General features: G+C 42.8%; 1 protein-coding gene across 5 annotated transcripts in view; it reads right to left on the reverse strand.

The window, feature by feature from the left end:
• lyn (LYN proto-oncogene, Src family tyrosine kinase) overlaps window positions 1-27,331 on the reverse strand; it is a 113,770-nt gene that overhangs the window by 2,895 nt on the left and 83,544 nt on the right. For 3 of the 5 annotated variants that reach the window (XM_048529434.2, XM_048529433.2, XM_059646038.1), the window contains one exon: window positions 6,648-6,821. The exons of the other annotated variants lie outside the window; for them this stretch is intronic. In XM_048529434.2, the coding sequence (XP_048385391.1) occupies window positions 6,648-6,821 (174 nt within the window). The remainder of the gene's footprint in view (window positions 1-6,647; window positions 6,822-27,331) is intronic. 5 annotated transcript variants of the gene reach the window in all.

A 27,331-nucleotide genomic window follows, 5' to 3' on the forward strand; every position in this document is an offset into this window, starting at 1 on the left:
TACTGTTCTTTTAGGCTCTGAGCTATATTACGGTAATTTTAAATTTAAATGTTATTAAAAATCAGCAAGTGCTGCCGAGTGGCATAATTGTAATGTGATTAGATTAGTAAATTCAGAACCACCTAGAAACGAATATCCATTTCAAGCCCACCGACTCCCACAGCTACCTAGAATACACCTCCTCCCACCAACCTTTTTGCAAAAATTCCATTCCCTATTCCCAATTCCTTCGCCTCTGCTGCATCTGCTCCCAGGATGAGATATTCCACTCCTGTGCATCCTAGATGTCCTCGTTCTTCAAGGACCACAACATCACCCCCGCAGTGATCGAGAACACCATCGACCGTGTCTCCTACAACTCATCCCTCACACCCCGTCTGCGCAATAACCGCCAAAAGAGAATCCCCCTTGTCCTCACATACCACCCCACCAATGTCCGGATACAACGCATCATCTTCCAACACTTCCACCATCTACAATCCCACCCCACCACCAAAGACATTTTGCCGTCGCCACCCTTATCTGCCTTCTGGAGAGAGTGGTCTCTCCTGGACTCCCTTGTCCGTTCCGCACTCAACTCCAACCCCACCACACTCGGCACTTTCCCCGACAACCACAGGGAGTGCTACACTTGCCCCCACACCTCCTCCCTCACCCACATCCGAGGCTCCAAGATGACTTTCCACATCAAGCAGATGTTCACCTGCACATCCGGCAATGTGGTATACTGCATCCCTGTACCCATTATGGCTTCCCCTACATTGGGGAAACCAAACGGATGCTTGGGGACCACTTTGCAGAACACTTATGCAGTCGATGTGCAAAGTCTTCTTGGGGCCTGGGGGTGGGGGTGAAGGAGGTGGTGTAGGGGCAGGTTTAGCACTTTCTGCAGTTGCAGGGAAAAGTGCTGGGTGTGGTGGTGCTGGAGGGGAGTGTGGAGCAGACAAGGGAGTCACAGAGAGAGTGGTTCCTCCGGAAGACAGATAAGGGTGGGGAGGGAAAAATGTCTTTGGTGGTGGGGTTGGATTGCAGATGGCGGAAGTGTCAGAGGATGATGTGTTGGATCCAGAGGTTGGTGTGGAGGTACGTGAGGACAAGGGGGATTCTGTTTTGTTTTTTAAAATTGCAGGGTGGGGTATGAGGGATGATTGGAGGGAAATGTGAGAGACACAGTCAAGGGCATTCTCGACTACTGAGGGGGATTAGTTGCGGTCCCGTCGTGACCTCACTACATTGGGGAAACCAAGCGGAGGCTTGGGGACAACTTTGCAGAATACCTACGCTTGGTTCGCACTAAACAACCGTGCCTCCCTGTCATGAGCCATTACAACTCCCCCTCCCATTCCACATATGGCATATCCATCCTGGGCCTCCTGCAGTGCCACAACGATGCTACCCAAAGGTTGCAGGAACAGCAACTCATATTCTGCTTGGGAACCCAGCAGCCTAATGATATCAATGTGGACTTCACAAGCTTCAAAATCTCCCCTTCCCCTACCACATCCCAAAACCAGCCCAGCTCATCTCCACATCCCTAACCTGTCGTTCCACCTATCCCCTCCTCCCACCTCAAGCCCCACCCCCATCTCCTACTTACTAATCTCATCCTGCCCCCTTGACATGTCCGTCCTCCCTGGGCTGTTCTATTTCCTCCCTACCTCTCCACCTACACTCACCTTCACTGGCTCCATCCTTGCCTCCTCGACCTGTCTGTCTCCTCTCCATCTATCTTCTCCTCGATCCATCTTCTATCCGCCTCCCCCTCTCTTCTTATTATTTTTAGAACTGGGCTGGTTTAGGGATGCAGTAGGGGAAGGGGAGATTTTGAAACTGGTGAAGTCCACATTGATACCATATGGCTGCAGGGTTCCCAGGCGGAATATGAGTTGCTGTTCCTGCAACCTTCGGGTGGCATCATTGTGGCAGTGCAGGAGGCCCATGATGGACATGTCATCTAGAGAATGGGAGGGGGAGTGGAAATGGTTTGCGACTGGGAGGTGCAGTTGTTTGTTGCAAACTGAGCGGAGGTGTTCTGCAAAGTGGTCCCTACAGCCTTCCAGCCCAGTTCGTCCCCTCCCCCCACTGCACCACACAACCAGCCCAGCTCTTCCCCTCCACCCACTGCATCCCAAAACCAGTCCAACCTGTCTCTGCCTCCCTAACCGGTTCTTCCTCTCACCCATCCCTTCCTCCCACCCCAAGCCGCACCCCCAGCTACCTACTAACCTCATCCCACCTCCTTGACCTGTCCGTCTTCCCTGGACTGACCTATCCCCTCCCTACCTCCCCACCTACACTCTCTCCACCTATCTTCTTTACTCTCCATCTTTGGTCCACCTCCCCCTCTCTCCCTATTTATTCCAGTTCCCTCTCCCCATCCCCCTCTCTAATGAAGGGTCTAGGCCCGAAACGTCAGCTTTTGTGCTCCTGAGATGCTGCTTGGCCTGCTGTGTTCATCCAGCCTCACATTTTATTATCTTGGAATTCTCCAGCATCTGCAGTTCCCATTATCTCTGAGACCATTTTGGATACTTCTGGGGGGGTCAACTTACCAGGGATAAGCCGTGGGGTACAGGTCTCTGGCACAGTGTCTCTCCCTGTTGCTCAGAAGGGAAGTGGGGAGAAGAGGAGAGTTTTAGTCATTCGGGACTCCATAGTTAGGGGGACAGACTGGAGCTTCTGTGAGAATAAGAGAGACTCGCGGTTGGTTTGTTGCCTTCCAGGTGCCAGGGTCCGTGATATCTCGGATCATGTTTTCGGGATCTTTAAGGGGGTGGAGGACCAGCCCCAAGTCATGGTCCACTTAAGCACCAACAACATAGGCAAGGAAAGGGATGGGGATGTAAGGCAGAAATTCAAGGATCTAGGGTGGAAGTTTCGGGCTAGAACAAGCAGAGTTGTTATCTCTGGTTTGTTACCTGTGCCATATGCTAGCAAGGTGAGGAATAGGGACAGAAAGCAGTTGAACACGTGGCTACGGGAATGATGCAGGAGGGAAGGATTCAGATACCTGAATAATTGGGGCTCATTCTGTGGTAGTGGGACCTCTACAAATGGGATGGTTTACACCTGAACCAGAGGGGTACCGATATCCTGGGGGGGTTGGGGATGGGGGAGAGGGGAGGTTTGCTAATGCAGTTTGGGAGGGTTTAAACTAATTCATTTGGGGGATGGGAACTTATATTGTTTCTCCAGTGTACAGGAGGTAGAGAGTAGAGAGGTCATGAATAAGATTTCAATGTTGCAGGACTGTACCTGCAGGCAGGAAGGTGGTTTGAAGTGTGCCTACATCAATGGCAGGAGCATCTGGAATAAGGTGGGTGAACTTGCAGCATGGGTTAGCACCTGGGACCTTGATGTTGTGGCCACTTTGGAGACATGGATAGAGCAGGGACAGGAATGGTTGCTGCAGGTTCCGGGGTTTAGATGTTTCAGTAAGATCAGGGAAGCTGCTAAAAGAGGGGGAGGTGTGGCACTGTTAGTGAAGGGCAGTATTACAGTGGCAAAAAGGATGTTTGACGAGGACTCGTCTACTGAGGTGGTATGGGCTGAGGTTAGAAATAGAAAAGGAGAGGTCACCCAGTTGGGAGTTTCCTATAGGCCTCTGAAAAGTTCCAGAGATAGTAGAAGAAAGGATTGCAATGGTGATTCTGGAAAGGGGTGAAACTAACAGGGTAGTTGTTATGGGGGACTTTAACTTTCCAAATATTGACTGGAAATGCTATAGTTCGAGTTCTTTAGATGGGCCAGTTTTAGTCCAATGAGTGCAGGAGGGTTTCCTGAAACAGTATGTAGATCGGCCAACAAGAGGTGAGGCAACATTGGATTTGATACTGGGTAATGAACCAGGCCAGGTGTTAGATTTGGAAGTAGGTGAGCACTTCAGTGATAGTGACCACAATTCAGTTATATTTACTTTAGCGATGTAAAGGGATAGGTGTATACTGCAAGGCAAGAAATATAGCTGGGGGAGAGGCAATTATGAGGTGATTAGGCAAGATTTAGGATGCACAGGATGGGGAAGGAAACTGCAGAGGCTGGGCACAATTGAAATGTGGAGCTTGTTCAAGAAACAGCTACTGTGTGTCCTTGATAATTATGCAACTGTCAGGCAGGGAGGAAGTGGTTGAGTGAGGGAACCGTGTTTTACTAAAGAAGTTGAATCTCTTGTCCAGAGGAAGAAGGAGGCTTATGTAAAGATGAGGCGTGAAGACTCAGTTAGGGTGCTTGAGAGTTACAAGTTAGCCAGGAAGGATTGAAAGAGAGAGCTAAGAAGAGCCAGTAGGGGACATGAGAAGTCTTTGGCAGGTAGGATCAAGGAATAAGAGGATGGCTAGATTAGGGCCAGTCAAGGACAGTAGTGGAAAGTTGTGTGTGGAGTCCGAAGACATAGGAGAGGTGCTAAATGAATATTTTGTCAGTATTCACACAGGAAAAAGACAATGCTGTTGAGGAGAATACTGAGATACACCCTACCAGACTAGACGGGATTGAGGTTCATAAGGAGGTGGTGTTAGTAATTCTGGAAAGTGTGAAAATAGATAAGTCCCCTGGGCCGGGAAACTAGGGAAGAGATTGAGACCTGATTGAGGTCTATAAAATTATGACGGGTATAGACAAGGTGGATAGCAAGAAGCTTTTTCCCCCCAGAGTGGGGGACTCAATTACTCGGGGACATGAGTTCAAAGTGAGAGGAGGAAAAATTAGGGGAGATATGAATGGAAAGCTCTTTATGCAGGGGGCGGTGGGTGCCTGGAACACGTTGCCAGCAGAGGTGGTAGACGCAGACATGATAGTGTCTTTTAAGATGTGCCTAGTTGGATGGGCAGGGAGCAAAGGGATACAGATCCTTAGAAAATAGATGACAGGTTTAGAGGCCGCAGGCTTGGAGGGCCAAAGGGCCTGCTTCTGTGCTATAATTTTCTTTGTTCTTTGTTCTTTGAGATTGCAGAGCCTTTTGGCTTTGATCTTTCTGTTGTCTTTGTCTACAGGAATGGTGCCAGAAAACTGGAAGATAGCAAATGTTGTCCCCTTGTTCAAGAAGGGGAGTAGAGACAACCCTGGTAATTATAGACCAGTGAGCCTTACTTCGGCTGTGGGTAAAGTGTTGGAGAGGATTAGAAGAGATAGGATTTATAACCATATAGAAAGGAATAATTTGATTAGGGATACTCAACACGGTTTTGTGAAAGGTAGGTTGTGCCTCACAAACGTTACTGAGTTCTTTGAGAGGCTGACCAAACAGGCGTATGAGGGTAAAGCAGTTGATGTGGTGTATATGGACTTCAGTAAAGCATTTGATAAGGTTTCCCACGGTAGGCTATTGCAGAAAATACAGAGTCATGGGATTGAGGGTGATTTAGCGGTTTGAATCAGAAATTGGCTAGCTGTAAGAAGACAGAGGGTGGTGGATGATGGGAAATGTTCATCTTGGAGTTCAGTTACTAGTGGTGTACTGCAAGGATCTGTTTTGGAGCCACCGCTGTTTGTCATTTTTATAAATGACCTGGATGAGGGCATAGAAGGATGGGTTAGTAAATTTGCGGATGGCACTAAAGTCGGAGGAGTTCTGGATAGTGCAGAAGGATGTTGCAGATTACAAACGGACATAGATAAGCTGCAGAGCTGGGCTGAGAGTTGGTAAGTGGAGTTTAATGCGGAAAAGTGTAAGGTGATTCACTTTGGAAGGAGTAACAGGAATATAGAGTTATGGATTAATAGTAAGATTCTTGGTAGTGTGGATGAGCAGAGAGATCTCAGTGTCCATGTGCGTAGATGCCTGAAGGTTGCCACCCAGGTTGATAGGGTTGTTAAGAAGGCGTACAGTGTGTTAGGTTTTATTGGTAGAGGGATTGAGTTCCGGAGCCATGAGGTCATGTTGCAGCTGTACAAAACTCTGGTCTGGCCGCACTTGGAGTATTGCATACAGTTCTGGTTGCCACATTATAGGAAGGATGTGGAAGCACTGGAAAGGGTGCCGAGGAGATTTACCAGGATGTTGCCTGGTACGGAGGGAAAGTCTTATGAGGAAAGGCTGAAGGATTTGAGGCTGTTTTCCTTAGAGAGAAGAAGGTTAAGAGGCGACTTAATAGAGACATACAAGATGATCAGAGGATTAAATAGGGTGGATAGTGAGAGCATTTTTCCTTGTATGGTGGTGGCTAGCATGAGGGGACGTAGCTTTAAATTGAGGGGTGACAGATATAGGACAGATGTAGGTTCTTTAGTCAGAGAGTAGTAAGGGAGTGGAATGCCCTGCCTACAATAGTAGATTCGCCAAGTTTAAGGGCAATTAAATGATCATTGGATAAACATATGAATGATAATGGAATAGTTTAGTTTAGATGGGCTTCAGATTGGTTTCAACATTGAGGGCCGAAGGGTCTGTACTGCGCAGTAAAGTTCTATATTCTATGTTCTACGATAAATGTGAGGAAGAAGGAACAAGACAAGGGAAGTACCCAATGAATGGAAAGACACTAGGAAGCTCAGGGAAATAGTTGAACCTTGGGTTGCTTGCCTCCAGATCTCTGAAGGCTGTTAGGGCAATTAAGAAAGCATACAAGACACTCGCCTGTGTCAGTAATGCATAGATAATGAGACCAGATATTATTCTGGAGCAGTATGGAACATTGAATAGGTCACACCTGAAGTACTGTGTGCTGTTTTGGTCACCACGCTGTAGGAAGGATGTAATTGCCCTGGAGGAGTTGCAAAGGAGAATAACAGGATGTTGCAAGTCCGGTGACTCATCATCAGAACCACTTTTCTTTTCTCTATAGATGCTACCAGACCTGTCAAGCTTCTCCAGCATTTGAACACTGGAAATAGGAAACAAAAATACAGTTCTTTCTTTCTATTTATCCCTCTACATCTGAGCTCTGCAACATTTCCCTGTTAACTTATGCCCATCTTAAAAAAAATGTAAAATTGACAATTTCATGTTTTCCCGTATTATACTCCATTTGCCAGATATTTTTCCAGTCACTCAGTCTATCTATAGCTTTCTATGACATTCTTATATCCTCTTCCCAATGTAAGGCCATCAGAATTAGGAATTGAGTAGACTATTTGGTTCCTTGAGCCTACTGCACCATTCAATAAGTTCATGACAGATCTGATGTTTCCTCAATTACCACTTCCCACTGCACCCCCCCACCCAACCACCACCACCACTAGCCCGATAAACCATAGCTTTTTGTTAGGAAAAGGAATTAATATACCCCGGCCTGACAGCATTTTCAATGGCTCTGCCTCCACTGCATTCTGAGGCAGAGAATTCCGAAGTCTCTCACTCCTCACAGAAATTTCTCCTAATCTCTGTCCTCTTTTTAAAACAGTGCCTCCTAGTTCTGGGTTCACCTACATTTGGAATCATAATTTCCAAGTTCATCTGCTCTAAACTCCAGAGTAAACAAATCCTGTTTTCCCAACCTACGACAATGTACTCATTCCATGTCCAGTAAACCTCCTCTGAAACACATCCAACATATTTACATGATAATAAAATGTGAGGCTGGATGAACACAGCAGGCCAAGCAGCATCTCAGGAGCACAAAAGCTGACGTTTCAGGCCTAGACCCTTCATCAGAGAGGGGGATGGGGAGAGGGAACTGGAATAAATAGGGAGAGAAGGGGAGGTGGACCGAATATGGAGAGTAAAGAAGATAGGTGGAGAGAGTATAGGTGGGGAGGTAGGAAGGGGATAGGTCAGTCCAGGGAAGACGGACAGGTCAAGGAGGTGGGATGAGGTTAGTAGGTGGCTGGGGGTGCGGCTTGGGGTGGGAGGAAGGGATGGGTGAGAGGCAGAACCGGTTAGGGAGGCAGAGACAGGTTGGACTGGTTTTGGGATGCAGTGGGTGGAGGGGAAGAGCTGGGCTGGTTGTGTGGTGCAGTGGGGGGAGGGGACGAACTGGGCTGGTTTAGGGATGCAGTAGGGGAAGGGGAGATTTTGAAACTGGTGAAGTCCACATTGATACCATATGGCTGCAGGGTTCCCAGGCGGAATATGAGTTGCTGTTCCTGCAACCTTCGGGTGGCATCATTGTGGCAGTGCAGGAGGCCCATGATGGACATGTCATCTAGAGAATGGGAGGGGGAGTGGAAATGGTTTGCGACTGGGAGGTGCAGTTGTTTGTTGCGAACTGAGCGGAGGTGTTCTGCAAAGCGGTCCCCAAGCCTCTGCTTGGTTTCCCCAATGTAGAGGAAGCCGCACCGGGTACAGTGGATGCAGTATACCACATTGGCAGATGTGCAGGTGAACCTCTGCTTAATGTGGAATGTCATCTTGGGGCCTGGGATAGGGGTGAGGGAGGAGGTGTGGGGTCAAGTGTAGCATTTCCTGCGGTTGCAGGGGAAGGTGCCGGGTGTGGTGGGGTTGGAGGGCAGTGTGGAGCGACTGTGCATCCACTGTACCCGGTGCGGCTTCCTCTACATTGGGGAAACCAAGCGGAGGCTTGGGGACCGCTTTGCAGAACACCTCCACTCAGTTCGCAACAAACAACTGCACCTCCCAGTCGCAAACCATTTCCACTCCCCCTCCCATACTCTAGATGACATGTCCATCATGGGCCTCCTGCACTGCCACAATGATGCCACCCGAAGGTTGCAGGAACAGCAACTCATATTCCGCCTGGGAACCCTGCAGCCATATGGTATCAATGTGGACTTCACCAGTTTCAAAATCTCCCCTTGCCCTACTGCATCCCTAAACCAGCCCAGTTCGTCCCCTCCCCCCACTGCACCACACAACCAGCCCAGCTCTTCCCCCCCACCCACTGCATCCAAAAATCAGTCCAACCTGTCTCTGCCTCCCTAACCGGTTCTTCCTCTCACCCATCCCTTCCTCCCACCCCAAGCCGCACCCCCAGCCACCTACTAACCTCATCCCACCTCCTTGACCTGTCCGTCTTCCCTGGACTGACCTATCCCCTCCCTACCTCCCCCACCTATACTCTCTCCACCTCTCTTCTTTACTCTCCATCTTCGGTCCGCCTCCCTTTCTCTCCCTATTTATTCCAGTTCCCTCTCCCCATCCCCCTCTCTGTTGAATGGTCTAGGCCCGAAACGTCAGCTTTTGTGCTCCTGAGATGCTGCTTGGCCTGCTGTGTTCATCCAGCCTCACATTTTATTATCTTGGAATTCTCCAGCATCTGCAGTTCCCATTATCTCCAACATATTTACATCCTTCGTTGAATATGGAGACCAAAACTGTTCAAAGCATGTGAAATGCTGTCTCATTAATGCCGTCTAACTGAGCCATGACATCTTTTATGTTTGGCTCCTCTCGTAGTAGCCTTAATTATTTGCTGATTCTGCATACTAACTTGTTACTCATGTACAACTGTACCTAGATCCCTTTGCACTTCAGAATTTTTTGATCATTCTCTGTTTAAATAATATTCTGCTTCTTGGACAGTAGAAGACTGATTTGATAGATGTTTTCAAAATCAAGAGGGGATTCAGAAGATCGAGAGAAACTGTTCCTGCTTATAAAAGAAAAATATGCAAGGATACATAGATTTATGGAAATATACAAACAAAGCAAAGGTGATGTGAGATAAAAACCTTTTCATACAATGAGTAGATAGGATATACAATACAATACAAACAACACAGAAATATGCACTTTGGCCCAATAGGCCTGTACTGATTCCTAATCCTTATATAGGCCTACTACATATTTCCCACATGCATTTTCTATCCCTCTGTTTGGTTTCTGTTCATGCGTCTATCAAGATATGCCTTAAACTTTGCAAACATGCTGCCTTCCACCACTTCCACTGGCAGTGCTTTTCAAACATCCATCACCCTCTGTGTGAAAAGTTTTCCTTGCACTTCTCCTATAAACAATTTAACACTTTCATCCAAGGTCAATTCTTGTCCTTATCCATAAGTATCCAAAAACTTATAGAATTATGGTTATTATTCCTAAAATGCTCCCCCACTTTGATCATTTGACCGGGCTCATTTCCCAATGCCAGGTTCAATATGGCTCCGTCCCTTGTCGGGACATCCACAAGCTATTTCAAAAAACCCTTCAGGACACACTGAACAAATTGGTCCCCATCCAAATACCAGGCACCAAGGGACTCCTGGTCAATATGGGGGACATTAAGATTTCTCACCGTAACATCCTTTCCAGATTCTGATGACATATCTCTTCCTCTATCTCCTGCTGGCAGCTGGGAGGTCGGCAGTACAATCTTACCATAGTGATTACTCCCTTTTTATTCTTAATTTCTACTCACAATGCTTCACTGCAAGATCCCTTCAGCATGTACTTCCTCGATACAGCTGTGACATGTTCTCTAATCAGTAATGCAATTCCCCCACAACTTTTGCATCCTCCTCTGCCTCATCTAAAACATCGAACATCCTGGAATGTTAAGCTACAAATCCTATCCCACTTTCAACCATGTCTCTGTGATAACAACTACTTCATAATTACATGATTAATCCAGGCTCTAAGTTGATCTGTCTTGCCTGTTCAACTTGTTGCATTGAAACAAATACATTCCAATACTCCAGTTCTGCTGATCTCAGCAACCTTTCTCTAACTGCTGCTCTTCTTAGCTATATTTGCATCAAGGTCTTCCCCAGTTTCTATACTTACTGACCTGCTGCTGCAGTTCCCATCTGCCTGCCACACTAGTTTAAACCATCCAGAGTTGCAGTAACAAACCTTCCTGGCAGGATACTCGCACCCCTCCAGCATAGGTGCAACCTGTCCTTCTTGGACAGTCCCCACCTTCCCTGGAAGATATCCTAATGATCCATTTATCTGAAGCCTGCCCCACTAAGAAAAACCCCATCTCTTTAGCCATGCATTCATTGTATACTGTTCCGTTTCTAGCCACATGGCATGGGGAAATATCCTGAGGTTACTACCCTAGAGGTTCTGCTTTTAGGTTTCATGCCTAACTCCCTGAATTGTTGTTGCAGGACCTTGTCACTCTTCCTAAGTATGTTATTTGTGCCAATATGGACAATGATTTCTGACTGTTTACTGTGGAATAGATTATGTGGAAATATGGGTGTATATTTATTTTAGGCATTCAAGGGGACACTGGGTGATAATTTGGATAGGAATGATGTTCGGAGGGATTGGGAAAAGGTAGAAGATTAACAGCAATGACTAGCAGAAGATCAGCAAGCTTATGATGGGCCAGATGACCTCCTCCTGCGCTAAAACAGTTCTATGTATTTTAATTCTTCCTGCCGAAGTGAATAATTTCACACTTTTTCATGTTATATTCCATTTTCCAGATTTTAGCCCACTGGTCAGCAACTTCCTTCTGTCCTCTTCACTATATATGTCTTATCCATCTTTGTGTAATATGCAAATTTAACGACTATGCCTCCACTCCCCCCACCCTCAATCAAAACCATTCTTAGAAAATGTAAGAAGCTGAGACTGCAGCATCCTCCCCTATGGAATTTCATTTTTCACATTCTGCCATGTTGGAATGTTACAACCGACTACACGTGTTGTCACTTTGATAATAACCTTTCATGTGGCACCTTGACAAATGCCTCCTGGAAATCCAAATGCAGTATATCAAAAGACTTGGCCTTATCCACAGCGCATTTTACTTTTTCAAGGAACGCCAATAAATTTGTTAAACATGATTTCCCTTTCACAAAACTATACTGAATCTTTCCAGTTACCTCCAAGTTTCTTAATTGCCAAATTTCGACTGCCTTAATGACTTATTCAAATAACTTCAGTTATTAATTTCCATTTGCATTATCAGTTCATTTGTTTACAATGCTGTGTGCAAGCAAACAGAACATTTGGTTTGTTCTTTTATTATATTTGCAAACTGCAGGCTCCATCACTCTCTATTGATTTACCCATCTATTTCTCCCATTTACCCATCTATCTCTTACCCATCTATGGTCACAGAAATTTGACGATGCATACATGAGGATCAATGGTTGGCACAACATTGTGGGCTGAAGGGCCTGTTCTGTGCTGTACTGTTCTATGTTCTATTTATACAGTCTGGCCCTTGCTGTCAACCTCTATCATTTTTCATTACAATACTTTTCTCTCTTGCCTTGCCTCTATTCTTCGATTTACATTTCCTTAAATTTGATCCCTTAACCCCAAATTTTAGTTTTGTTGTCAGCAGATACAGCCAACAACAAAACCCTGCAAACATATGAACAGGAGTAGGCCATCCAGCCCAATGTGCCTGGTCCGCCACTTTAGATCATGCCTGGTCATGTCCTCAATGCAACTTACCCATACTACATGCCTTAAAGTCATTAATTTCCAGAAACCAAACAACCTCTGTTTTAAACTTGCGCAATGATTGAGCTTCCACAGCCCAAAAATTTACAACTTGTGGTAATTTGCACACATTACAATTGCTTCTCACACCCAAATCACTTATATTGATTCTGAACAGTTGTGGAGCCATCACTGATTCCCACTAGTAATAACCAGCCATCCTGAAAATGATCCATTTATTTCTACTAGATGCTGTGGATTAACTAATTCTCAAGCCATACTAGTATCCGTACTAAACTCCAACAAGTTTGTCAAATATGACTTCCCTTTCAAAAATTTATGTTAACCCCACTGAATTTTGCCATTCTTTTCAAAACTTTCAGTTATTGATTCCTAAATGGATGTCAAGCTAACATATCCACCATTCTCTATCTTCCTCTGTTGTTAAATACTGGGGTTATAGTTGCTACCTTTCAGTCAGTAATTCCTTCCCAGAATCAATAGAATGACAGAAGAGAATTTCCAAGATCTCTATTGCTATTTCCTTCAACACCAGAGAACCTCCTCTCGTACAGGAGATTTATCAACTCTCATTTCACCTAATTTCTAAAGTGCTACCTCTTCATGAAAACAAATTTCTTTAAGCTCTTCAGTTACCCATGTCACTTGGTCAGCTAATATATCTGGGAGATTTTCTTTCCAGTCTACCATGAAGACAGATGCAAGGTAACTGTTTAGCTTCTCGTCTATTTCCCTGTTCTGCATGAAAAATTCAAAATGATCCCACTTTTACTGTGCATACATTTGTTCTGATTTTTTAATTTTCACACATTGATAGCTTGTGGATGACTTTTAAACTTCTATTTCAAAAAACCCTTCAGGACACACTGAACAAATTGCTTCCCATCCAAATGCCAGGCAACAAGGGACTCCTAGTCAATATGGAGGACATATTATGTTTCTCACGCGCATGCATTTTTATTCTCTTTTCCCTTTCCTTTTGAGTTGCTGGGTGGCCTCCATTGCTGGGCCCTAAGTTCTTTTGAATCCTCAAGAATATTTCTGGCATTCTCGTAAACTACTTCCTTTGAGAATCTTTATCTATTTTCTTGAAAAATGGTTAGCTTGCCTTTCCCTTTGGGTGTTCATGCATTACTGAAAAAATACTTCTTGAAAAAATTGCCAAAAGGAAGGCAGCGATTCAGTGTATTTTCTGAATCCACTCTAGACAACTTATCCCTCAGATCCTTAGTTTCCTTTGTTCTGATTTAAGATCATGGTTTAATAACGTTTGATTACAGCAATTTATTATGTAAAATACAACGATATTATGGTCACTATTTTCAATGTTAACTTTGCAGCAGTTGGTTAGCCCTTTCTCATTATACACTGAATCCACTATTTCTCAATGCCATGTTAACTCCTCAACATATTGTTCCAGAAACCTCTCTCTTGCACGCTTCAAGAACGCATCCTCCACAGCTGATTTGGTTATCCCAGTCTATACGAAAATTAAAGCCACTTATTATTACTATATTACCCACATAAACAGCAGCTCAATCATTACTATTATTACTATATTACCCACATAAACAGCAGCATGGTGGCTCATTGGTTAGCACTGCTGTCTCACAGTGCCAGGGACCTGGGTTCAATTCCAGTCTCAATCTGTGTGGAGTTTGCACATTCTCCCTGTGTCTGCGTGGGTTTCTTCTGGGTGATCCAGTTTCCTCCCACATCACAAAGATGTGCAGATTAGGTGGATTGGCTGTGATAAATTACCCGTAGTGTTCAGGGATGTGTAGATTAAGAGGGTTAATGGGTGGATAGGTCTGGGTGGGATGCTCTGAGGGTCAGTGTGGACTTGATGGGCCAAAAGGCCTGTTTCCACACTGTAAGGATTCTACGTTATATGCAACTCTTATTAGCAGATGTTCAATATTAGTACTAAAAGTTTGGTGTTCGAATACCAACTTCGACTGCTGTTTGCTTTCCCTTACTGTTTATTTTAAGCTCTATACAAAATGCTTCCACATCTTGATCTTTCGATTGATGATCAACTCTTACTAATATAGTACTGTCATCCTTTATGAGGAATGCTACCCCACCCTCTTTCTTCACCCCCATTCTTTTAGAATTTAGAAAATCCTTGGATATTCAGTTTCTAATCTCAGTCATGTTGCAGGCATCTCTCTTGATGGCAATTAAATCATGTACGTAACTGGTGCATTCAAATAGTCAACTATTTTATAAATGTTGCGTGCATTCATACAGAGTAACTTTAATTCAGCCTTTTTTAAACATTATTCTCACGATCCACAGGCTGTATGTTCCACTTGGCTGAAATGCCTTGCCATATTTTATTTATACTGACTGTTTATTACAAGTATACTAGCTTACCAGTTACTCACCAACGGTGCCTTCGTTTGCAACAAACTATGATCAAAGTGCTGGATGGTGAAGAAAATAAATCAAAAAGGGGAGTAAATACTTCTCATTATGGTGGCATGTGCCATATTTCATATTTGAATCTTCGATAGTGGTTTCACAGGTACTTCGCGTCTCAGTGATGTTTTCAGGAAGTTGAGGAAAGATAAATTTAACTCAGATTCCTGTAACTTTTACTTGTCACTTTAATGATCAGTACCTAATCATGATATGGATCAAATCATGTTGCTGGAAGTTTGAGAGCAACAAATAATTTCATGGCTCATAAAGACAACTTTCTTGATTTTCAATTGGCCAGACAGTTGTTATTCCAGTGTAAATATGAGTGGTACATGAGGGCTTGCGGAATTCCTGTTAAAGCACACTCCAAAGGAATTGTCCAGGAAAATGATTTTTCTGCTGGGTAATTCCTCTGCACTAGGATTCCTCCAAAAATTTTCATTTAATTCAGTGACTTTGGATGTTTCCAACGAAATTAGTTAGTTACTCAGAAAAAGTTAGACTATTAAACACACAGTCTAGTTCCCTAGGAAATATTAAACAGACCCCATTCTTACTTCAAACAGCATGGTTGCATATTTTACAGACTCCTTACAATCCTCCAGGACCATAACTAGCACCCATATTGCCAGACCCGGCCACGACCATGCCTCCCTCGTCCCCAGACCCATTCTTCACCTGCCCCACTGACCTACACTAAACACTGCATTATTTACCTGTGCCTCCTTGCCAGCTTATACCCTGTCACTCTATTCCCTTTCAACAGCAGCGAATCCATCTGAACTTTATATTCACCCCAGCTAGAGCCCTAACCAGCTTGTACCCTATTCCCTCCCCAGTTGACACCCTAGTCACTTGGCACCATAATTTCAGGAAACGTGTTCAGATGTGTTGGTGTTTCTGCCTCAGTAGTCCCTCATACTACCTTATATACTTACTGTTTAACAGCAGCTGTCAAAGTCGCTGTCAGGACCTTTCTATTTGAGAAAATGGCAGCTGGCTGCTGTGAAAAAAGGGCATAGCTTGCCTTTGTCTGGCAATTCTATGCTATGAAAGAATTGTCAGAATGTAAGTAAGGCTGTACATTTCTGAGGGACTCCTGACCAGAATATCCTGTCAGGAACGCAGAACTTCGACTTTCATTTAAAAATTGGCAGGATCAGCAATCTGTGTGAGATCGTCACCCCCAAGAAAAACTAGTCCATAATAAATAATTATTGTTAAATCTAATGTATGTTTGAAAATGGCATTTCTGAAACTGCTGCGGTACTACAACTTTGTTCAAAGGAATTAGATGATGTAATTAGATTCAGAGTCCCACAGCACGGAGACAGGCCCTTTGGCCCAAACTGGTCCATGCTGACCAAAATGTCCATCCACGCTAACTCCGTTTCCCTCCACTTGGCCCCTATCCTTCTAAATCTTTCTTATCCATGTATTCATCCAAATATCTTTTAAATGTTCTTAATGTACCTGCCTCAAACACTTCCGCTGGTAGCTTATTCCATATGCATGCAACCCTTTGTTAAAGATCTTTCCCGTCAGGTTCCCATGTGTCCTTTCCCCTCTTACCTTAAACCATCTAGTCCTCAATTCCCCAACCCTGGGCAAAAAAAAAGAATGCATTTACCCTATCCATGTCTCTCATGATCTTATACACTTCTATAAGATCCTCCCTCAATGTCTCACTCTGTAAAGAAAGCTGTATTAGCTTGACCAACTTTTCCCTATAACTCAAACCCTCGAGTCCTGGCACCATCCTTGTAAATTTTTTCTGCACTCTTTCCAGTTTAATAACATTCTTCCTATAGCAAGGTGACCAAAACTGAACACAATACTCCAGTTGCAGTCTCACTAACATCCTGTACAACTTCTCAACTTCTATACTCAATGTTCTGACTGATGAAAGCCAGTGTGCCAAAAGACTCTTCATTGTCCTGTCTACCTGTGACTCCACTTTCACAGAAGCATGTGCCTGAACTCCAAGTCCCTTCTATTCCACTACACTCCTTAAGGACCTACCATTCACCAAGAAACTCCTGCCTTGATTTGACTTTCCAAAATACAACACCTCACACTTACCTATTTTAAACCCCACCTACCATTTCTTGGCCCACTTCCCCAGCTGATCAAGATCCTGCTGTAATTTCTCATAACCTTCTTCACTGTCGATGATACTGCCTGTATAGTATCATCCATAAACTGACTAATCATGCCTTGTACATTCTCATCCAAATCACTAATATAGATAACAAACAGTATGGGCTCAGCACCGATACCTGATGCACACCACTAGTCACAGGCCTCCAGTCTGACAAGCATCCTTCCACTATTACTCTCTGATTCCTACCATCGAGCCAACTGTGTATCCAAGTTGCCAGCTTTCCCTGGACCGCATCCAATCTACCCTTCCAGAACAGCCTATCAAGTGGAACCTTATCAAAGGCTTTACCAAAATCCATATAGATGACATCTACCACCCTGCCCTCATCAATCTACCTGGTCACTTCATCAAATTACTCTAGCAAATTTTTGAGACTTGATCCCCCATGCACAAAGCCATGCTGGCTACACCTAATCCAACCCTATTGTTCCAAATACATGCATATCCTTTCACTCAGGATCTTCTCAATTAACTTACCTACTGGTCTATACTTCCCAATTTTTCTTTACAGCCCTTCTTGAATAAGGGTACAACATTCACTACCCTCCAGGCTTCCGGGACCTCACCCATGTCTAAAGATGATGCAATATATCAGCCAGGGCCCCTGCACTTTCTTCTCTAGTGTCTTGCAGGGTTCTTGGATATACCTGGTCAAGACCAAGAGATTTATCTGCCTTCATACATTCTAATATTTCCAACACTTGCTCTACTGTAATATGGATTGTCCACAAAGATAGCACGATTAGCTTCTCCAAGTTCCCAAGTCTTCATCTCTTTCTCCGTGTAAACACAGAGGGGAAATACTCATCGAGGATCTCACTCCTCTCTTGTGGTTCCACATGTACATGGCCAGTTTGATCCTTGAGGGAACACTTTGCGAACACCTACGCTCAGTTCACAGTAAACAACTGCACCTCCCAGTCGTGAGGCATTTCAACTCCATCTCCCATTCCTTAGATGACACGTCCATCCTGGGCCTCCTGCAGTGCCATAATGATGCCACCCAAAGGTTGCAGGAACAGCAACTCATATTCTGCTTGGGAACTCTGCAGCCCAATAGTATCAGTGTGGATTTCACAAGCTTCAAAATCTCCCCTCCCCCCACTGCTTCCCAAAGCCAGCCCAGCTCTTCCCTTCCCACCACTCCATTCCAAAACCAGAACAGCTTGCTCCTGCCTCCCTGACCTGTTCTTCCTCTCACCTATCCCCTCCTCCCAATTCAAGCCTCACCTCCATTTCCTACCTACTAACCTCATCCTGCCCCCTTGACCTGTCTGTCCTCCCAGGACTGACCTATCCCCTCCCTACCTCCCCACCTATACTCACCTCCACCTATCTTCTCCTCTATCCATCTTCTGTCTGCCTCCCCCCTCTCCCTATTTATTTTAAAATCCTTTCCCCATTCTCCTTTTCTGAAGAAGGGCCTAGGCCCAAAATGTCAGCTTTTGTGCTCCTAAGATACTGCTTGGCCTGCTGTGTCCATCCAGCACCACACTTTGTTATCTCGGATTCTCCAGCATCTGCAGTTCCCATCATCTCTGATCTTTGAGGGGTCCTTTTCTCTCTCTGGTATTTTTTTACCTTTAATATACTTAAAGAATCTCTTTGGATGCATCCTAATTTTTTTCAGCTAAAGTAATCTGGCGCCTACTTTTTGCCCTCCTGATTTTCTTCTTCAGTAAACTCCTGTATCCCTGATATACCTCCAGAGATTCCTTTCATCCCAGCTGCCTGTACCTAAGCCATGCCTCCTCCCTTTCTCTGGTGAAAGCCTCAATGTCTTTTGTCATCCTGGGTTCCCTACTCCTGACAACCTTGCCCTTCACCCTCACAGGAACGTATCGACCTTGAACTCTAGCTATCACGCTTTTAAAAGGCCTCCCACTTGCCAGATATCCCTTTACCTGCCAAGGAACTCCTCTGATCAATCTCTAAGTTCCTGTCTGAGTCCAGGAAAACTCGCATTGTCTCAGATTAGAACTTGAACCTGTGGACCAATTTTGTCCATCTCCATAACTATTTTATAACTAGTAGAACTATGGTCACTGGTCTCAAAGTGTTCTCCCACTGTCACCTCAGTTACCTGTCTATTTCTCAAGAGTGGGTCAAGTTTTGCCCCTTCCTGAGTAGGGCCCTCTATATACTGCTTGAGGAAACTTTCCTGAACACATTTAGCAAATTCTACCCCATCTAAGCCCTTAACACAATAGCACTCCCACTATAACAACTCTTTTTCTCTTGCAAGTCTTCACAATCTCCTTACATATTTGTTAAATATACCCTTGAAATTAGACAGTGGATATGAAAAACAGCAGCAGGTGCCATGAAGACAAAAATAAACAGATTAGACAGATTTTACATTTACAGTAGCTCCAAGCTGGAATGAAAGGCTGGGTCTACTTTAGGTCACTGAAACTGCTGCTGAATTGCAAAAATGAAATGAAGGAACTAATCTACATTCTTCTCAACTCTAAACTTTACTGTTATTTCCCCTTTTTTAAATTCAACTATACATGATTAAGAAGGAAACTAAATTAAAATGGTATGTCTAAGCAATTCTCCTTTTGAACTTTAGTTAAGTTGCTGATAGAAACTCCCTCAAACTTACGGTTTACTCTTAGTCACTGCTTCGGATACATCTTGATCCAATGAATTATTTCAGTATTTTTAAAAGATGGTGTTTGATTTGAATTTACACACACCCATTTTGTCAAGGTAACATGGAACTACAGTTAATTAAGCTTTTAATTTCACTTTGGAAAGGAAATAAATCATACCATATGACATTGCACATCTACTGAAAAACTAAATTCCATGTAAATGTACTTTTCTCCCCTTTTCCTTTGTAGAAGTAATGTCACAGAGGTCTAAAGCACCAAAAAAGATCCTTCATCCCACTGAATTTGCAAGAGTCAAAAACAATCCACCCAACCATTCTAATTCAATTTTTCAGCACTTAGCCTATAGCCTCATATATCTTGACATCACAAGTACAACCCTAAGTACTTCTTCAATGTTTAGATGGTTTCTGCCTCTGCAATTGACAAGTAGTGAGATTCCCAACAACTTCTGTGTGGAAAAAAAATTCCTTACATCCCCTACAAGTCTCCTGTCCATTATGTTAAATCTACTATTGATTTTCCCTCCAAAGGGGAGGGAGTTCCTTCCTGTTTATGCCCCTCAATTTTATACATCTCATGACTCACTTCAGTTTCATCTGTTCCAAGCAAAACAACCCCAGCCTTTCCAATCTCTGTTCATAACTAAAACTCTTCAACTGAGGTAACATCCCAGTAAATCTCCCCTGCACCCCGCATAATTGCATCCCTCCTATAATGTGGATTCCAGAACTGCATACAGAACTGTGGCTTAACAAATATTTTATACAGTTCCACATAATGTCCCTGCTCTTAAATCGTATGTCTCAGCCAATAAACGCAAGTGTCTTAATAAGCCTTCTTAACAAATTCACGTACCTGATCCTGTATCTTGAGGAACTGGTGGGCATGCACACCAAAGTCCTACTGATATTTCTTTCCCAACTTCCTCAGGTTCATCAATGTGCTCCTCCTTGCCTTGATTATCCTGCTGAAGGGTATCACCTTGCATTTACCCAGATTGAATTTAAATTGCCATTCATCAGCTAATCTGTATTCTTTTGTAATCTGAAGTGAGACTGCTCACTAGTTACCTCCCCCCCCCAACTTTCATACAATTCACAAATTTACAGATCAACCCTCCTACATTCAAATCTAAGTCGTTTTTATGTACCACAAACAACAAAGTCTAAACAGGTAAAACAGGCAGGGCCAGTTTAACGAACATAGTGCGACTGGCAGTCTGAAGTGTAAGTAGTATAATAGGTAAGGCAGAGGAGCTTAGAGACTTCATCGTGCATGTAACTATGATGCCGTAGCTATTTCAGAAACTTTGTTGAGAGAAAGGCAGGACTGGCAGCTCAACATTCAGAGTTTAGCTGTTTCAGGTGAGATAGAGAGGGATGTAGATGGGGAGTTGATCAAGGAAAATGTCATAGCTGTACGAAGAGATGACATCTTGGAGGGCTGATTCAGTGAGGCCATGTGAGTAGAATTTAGGAATAAGAAAGGTGCAATCACTATAATGGAGTTATATTATAGGCTTCCCAACAGCCAGTGGGAGATAGAGAAACAGATATATAAATAGATCATGGAAAGATATAAAAGCAACAGTGTTGTCATAGTGGGTGATTTTGACCTCCCCAATATTGACTGGGACTCTTTTAGTTCCAGGGGCTTGGATGGGGAAGAATTTGTTAAGTGTATCCAGGAGGGCAGCATTGTTGCTCAGTGATTAGCTGCCTCACAGTGCCAGTGACTCCAGTTCAATTCCAGCCTCAGGTGACTGTCTGTGTGAAGTTTGTACACAATTACCAAATCTGCGCAGAATCCCTTCGGCTGCTACGGTTTCCTTCCATAGTCCAAAGATGTGCAGGTTAGGTAGATTTTCCATGGGAAATGTAGGGTTACAGAGAAGGGGAGTGGGAGCAACATGTAGACAGTCCAACTAGGGAAGGGGCTGTAATAGAACTTGTATGGGGAATCAGCCCAGCCAAGTGATTGAAGCTTCATCACGGAACATTTTGGGAACAGTGATCATGATTTTTAAGATAGGTATGGATAAAGATAAGACTTGTCCTTGGGTGAAAGTGCTATATTGGGAGAAGAATAATTACATCAGTATGAGGCATGAACTGGAGAAATTAGATTGGAGACAGCTGTTTGAGAGTAAATCTGCATCAGACATTTGGGAGTCTTTCAAAAGGCAGTTGATCCAAGTTCAGGACCAACATATTCCTGTGAGAATGAAAAATAAGGATGACAAGGTTCAGGAATAACAACAGATATTAAAAGATTTGGCAAAAAGAGGAAGAATATGTAAGATTTAGGAAACTGAACTCAAACGAGGCCCTTAAGGAGTATAAAGGAAGTAGAAATGAACTTAAACAAGAAATTAGATGGGCTAGAAAGAGCTAGGCTACAGTTGTATAACATTTTAGTTAGGCCACAGAAGGTGGTAGGTGCTAGAAGTAGAAATGATATTAACATCATGCTGATGACAACTGAGCTGTTTATTCACACTGTTTATTTCACTCAATTGAATGATTTACAGATCATCCTGCAACCAAGTTGTTGCAACCTACATTTGGAAATAATGATTTTACACAAAAAAAATCACAGTTTTGACCATCATTAATGGAATGAATTTTAAGATTTTTGTACAGCAGCTCTCCTTATTTGATGGAAATAAGCAACATGTAAGAGAAGAGGCACTTAGCCAGATATGTGTACAGGCAGATAGGATTAGCTCAGAATACCATCACTGTTGGCACAATATTAGGAGCTAAAGGCTGTTCATGTGCTGTACTCTTCAATGTTCCAAGGCTCCCAACACTGATCCCTATAAAACTCAACTGGACACCAGCTTCCAAGGCACAAAAACACAACCATCAACCTTTGCTTCCTGCCACTCAACCAATTCTGGATCTAATTAGTCAAATTTCTTTGGATCCTATGGGCTCTTTCCTTCACTATAAGTCTCCCATACAGAATCTTGCTGAAGCTGCATTACCATTACCTGGCTCAAACGTAAAATGCTTACAAGTAGGATTTAATGGCAGCCCAGTGCAATTCATTTCAGCAACATTAAAAAAGCTGGAAAGATTAAGAGGTATAAATTTTCTAAGCGTTATGTTTTACAGGATGAGTTAATAATCCAAGACTAATTTTGATTAATTTTTAAAATAGACACACACACAAACATGTCAAAATCAGACTTTTTTTATTGGTATGGTACTCCACTGAAATCACCAACAAGCAACATCTCAAAATGGTTGCATAGCAGGAATGCAAACTACTTTGGACTTGTTCTGGAGCTATACAATTCTGGAAAACCAGGCTTTAGGCGGGATGATTAATTTGTAGAAAAAAAACAAAAGAAATCTAAAACAAAAACAGAAATTGCTAGAAAATCTCAGCAGGTCTGGCAATGACTGTGGAGAAAAATCAGAGTTAAGCTGGAAAGCATGGAAAAAGACGCTCAAGCTGTAAAATGATTGAACTTGATATTAAGTCCAGAAGGCTGCAGGATTCCCAAGAGAAAAATGATGAGCTGGTCTTCCAGCTTGTGCTGAGCTTTGCTGGAGCATTAGAGCAACCCTGAGAGAGATATATTGGTCAGAGAAAATGGTATCATGTTGAAGTGGCAAGCAACTAGAAGCTCAGCATCTTTCCAGCTATCCAAGATCCAAACACACCTTCCAGATGAAGCGGTGCTTTAAATGCAATTCACTCAGTCTAGTCTACTGTATTCATTAAGCATCGGTCTCTGCATTGGGGAAGCAAAGCGCAAACTGGGTGGCTGCTTTATGGAACACCTACATTTTTGTCTGCAAATGAAGACCCTTATCATCACATGGGCTGCTACCACACACTATACATTTTCAGCCACTAATTGTCCCCATTAGCAGCTATTCATCCCCCAAAACTGACCTTTATCCACTATTTGTCTGTCTAACTATTTTTATCTCTTTTTGAGCTCTATCTCCATCTATCATTTACTCTTTCCCCAGCACATCTTCTGTATAAGAAACATCCTTCTCCTAGCTCCATTAGTTCTGAAGAAGGGCCACTGGACCCAAAACATTAACTCTGATTTCTTTCCACAGATGCTGCCAGACCTACTTAGATTTTCCAGCAAGTCCTATTTTTGCTTCAGATTAATTTGTAGCTTGAAACAGCAATCAAAAATGGTCCAGAAGCATTGCTTGTATTAAGGACTTGAATTAAAACAGTACCAAAAGATTCATGTCGATGAAGCAGTGACAAGAAAGCCCATAGAAACTCCTGGATGAGTCACAGCTTAAACTGAACACAACAGGTACAAGAAGAGTGTTATAATAATCTTGTAGAGAATTTTTAAAATTTTTGTGATTTTAAAAATTATGGGCTGAATTGGGGAACAACTGTCTGTAGAACTGTGTTTTGAAAAGCAGGGAACCTGACACTTCTGGCAAGTGTCATATTATGGGTGGCACGGTGGCTCAGTAGTTAGCACAGCTGCCTCACAGCTCCAGGGATAATGGGAACTGCAGATGCTGGAGAATTCCAAGATAATAAAATGTGAGGCTGGATGAACACAGCAGGCCAAGCAGCATCTCAGGAGCACAAAAGCTGACGTTTCGGGCCTAGACCCTTCATCAGAGAGGGGTCTATGATGAGGTCCTTTCTGATGAAGGGTCTAGGCCCGAAACGTCAGCTTTTGTGCTCCTGAGATGCTGCTTGGCCTGCTGTGTTCATCCAGCCTCACATTTTATTATCACAGTTCCAGGGGCCCAGGTTTGATCCCACTCTCCGTCAGCTGTGTGTGTGGAGTTTGTACATTCTCCCTGTGTCTGCATGGGTTACCTCCAGATGCTCTGGTTTCCTTCCACAGTCCAAAGATGTGCAGGCTAGGTGGATTGGCCATGATAAATCGTCCATAGTGTTCAGGGATGTGTGGATTATGGGGAATTGGTCTGAGTGGGATGCTCTGAGGGTCAGTGTGAACTTGTTGAGCCAAAGGGTCTATTTCCACACTGTAGGGATTCTATGAAATTAAAAGGGTCACCAGGCCTAAAATGTTAATTCTGATTTTTCTTCCCAGATGTTGTCAGGCCTACTGAGTTTTTCCAGCAATTCCTGTTTTTTTGTATAAATAGCCATTTGAACAAATGGAACTGAGGGATTCTGTGTACAGACACAGCTGGGTAGCACAAAGATAATTGGTCCATGGACTAGTGACCAATTATCGATGATTACAGCCTTTTCCTTGCCAGCAACCATACGATCAGTTCTCAGGTAGCTGAGCAGCTTAAACAAGACAAAGGATAAGTGTTTTGATTTCCCACAGCACAGAAGCTATCCTGTTTGTTAAGGTCAAAACCCATTTAAACCTGAAGAAAATTAGTTACTCTTTCCTTCAGCAGTTGATGTAAGCTGTAACTTTTAACTGATAAATAAATTTTATCTGAAACTTTTATCAACAATCAACCCACCTTTGTGTCTCTTGCATACCAGCAGAAGCATCCAGAGAAAGGCAACTAGACAACAACAACATTCTGACCTATGTAAGAATCATGAGAAGCATTTCAGAAACCCACGATTAGAAACCTGAACTGCCTTCTAACTTTCCTTCACCCGTAACCTGTCTGCGTGTCTACAAGGAGAGAATTTATAAGGGGATTAGTGTTTTAATGTATACTGTTGTATGCAGACAGTTTCTAACTGCTTACCTCTAGCTATAGCATAATTACTTGTGATTACTTGGTACCGAAAGATGATTCATGCTTTCGATCAACCTGGATTTGAAAATTAGGTAGATTGGTGAAATTTGTGCACTTATTTTAAAATCTCTAATTTTCGTAACAACTCAAGGAAAAGTAGAACTTGATTTCCAGTGCACTAGTCCATTGAGCTGTAACATTGTGGGGTTTTCAGTGGGACGGAACTAAAGCAAAACTATTCCGTAGCTTGGTGTATTAGTTGCTTAATAAATTCTGTTCAGCCAATCTTGATTTTTGTGTTTATAACAGTAAAAGTCTTAAAACATTATCTTGTCATGTGACCCTTCATGAGTCAGCTACTAGAAATTCAAATTTAAAAAGTGTTATTGGTCTCCACTGGGGTAGCAACACAACATAAACTTTCTAACATACAAATATACTTCTGACCATATCCTTGTTACAATGCGCTGGGTTTGTGCACTGATTAGTTGGGTCCTGCTTTTTCTGGAGTCATGACAAAAGCCAAAGATTTTATGAAGCATGCAAAGCTCCTCAATTTACCTGACTTTCGGACTCAAGTTGAATGAACACTCAGATCAGACTTCTGTACCAAACATGAATAATTATCTAATACAAGTAACCAGGCTTTGGCTATAGATAAAGAGTTATAAACCACTGTATTTAACATTACTAGTTAGAATCCTAAAATCCATCTTACACACGTGACAGACAGACAGAAAGACAAATAAGCAAGCAGGGAAATTAGGTTATTGTGCAATATGGGGGAGAAAAAACTATACAGGCAATTCACTAGTTTTTGTTCCCAGTTACTGCTGTTGAGATGGTCCTTATTATTATTCTGAGCCTGGTGTTGCTTGCATCATCTTTCTCCACATGCTTTCACTGGTTGCTAAGAGACACAAGATGTCTGGTTCCCCTATTTAGAAAAAATCCCTGATTTATCACTTTAAAAGTCACAGCTTAACACAATCATTACAAGAAGGATAAAACTGTTTCTTTTCAGGTATATTGAGTTTTTGACGAGAGAGAACAGAGAGAGTTCTCCTGAGTAGGGGGAATCTGAACTGTTTTCTCTATCTGTAACTTGTTCCCAGCTGCAATGGGTATAGCCCATCAGCACTGACTTGTTTGCTACCAAACTTCAATTACAGATTATTCAAGCAGCTAATTGTATAATGCCTGCCATGAGTGTCAGATTACTTACTTTTCAAAATATGCACAACTTGTGAATCCCTGATAATAAATAAAAGACTCTTAAAAGTCTGTCTTTATAGCCTCCTAAAGCCAAAATCGTGAAATATTTTGAGGCAATAGCTAAAATATACTGCGAGAGAGTAGGACAGTTCCAGTTGCAGTGTAATTTTTTTGTACCTGTTTCCAGTTGTTTGAGGATTATGCTCATAATATATTAGATAAAGTGATTGAATGAATTGTCTCTTTATCACAAAAGTAAACTCCGGTTATGAGCATAAAAAGCACAAAATATTCATCCTGTTAACGCTTGCATTTGAGTGAGAAGTATGCAGCCTGAAGTTGCAAATTTAGAGCTCCCACAAAAGTAGCTACTATCATGTTTTGTGTACACTTTTATGTGGCTAATTCCAAATCTAAACATATTTAGTTATTGGTTTTGTATGATAAGATATCGGATACCAAAGAAAATCATGCTGGAATTGAACCTGATCTTAGAATACCATTGGAGTATTGTACAACAGTTTTGGGCATTTCATAACAGAAAGACGTATGCATTCAAGAAAAAATCTTCACTAGGATGTCAACAAATATGCAGCTATGAAGAGTTTATGCTAAAGGTAATACGGGAGTAAACTTGTATTATTAATGAAGAACAAAAGGTGGTCTAATCAAAGTTGGAAAAGAGTTACAATAAAATAAAAAAGTGGTCAGTCATCTTCACCTTTTAATTACACTATTACATCATTTAGGCTTAAACTACTAAGTAAACGTTTGAAGGAATAGATGAACAAAAGAAATGCCTTTTCTGTTTTTTGTCTCATCAAGTAAAAGATAAATGTTTAGATTCACAGTAGAAGTCTATCTCTTTAGTTCCTTGACAGAAAGATGACGATTGCTAAATAAATCTGAAGCTATTCTTTTGGTATGTGTATAATCCTCCTTTATCTTGCATTTCTTACAACAT

This window comes from Stegostoma tigrinum, chromosome 5 (genome assembly GCF_030684315.1).
Source record: "Stegostoma tigrinum isolate sSteTig4 chromosome 5, sSteTig4.hap1, whole genome shotgun sequence".
In the NCBI taxonomy this organism is placed as follows: domain Eukaryota; kingdom Metazoa; phylum Chordata; class Chondrichthyes; order Orectolobiformes; family Stegostomatidae; genus Stegostoma; species Stegostoma tigrinum.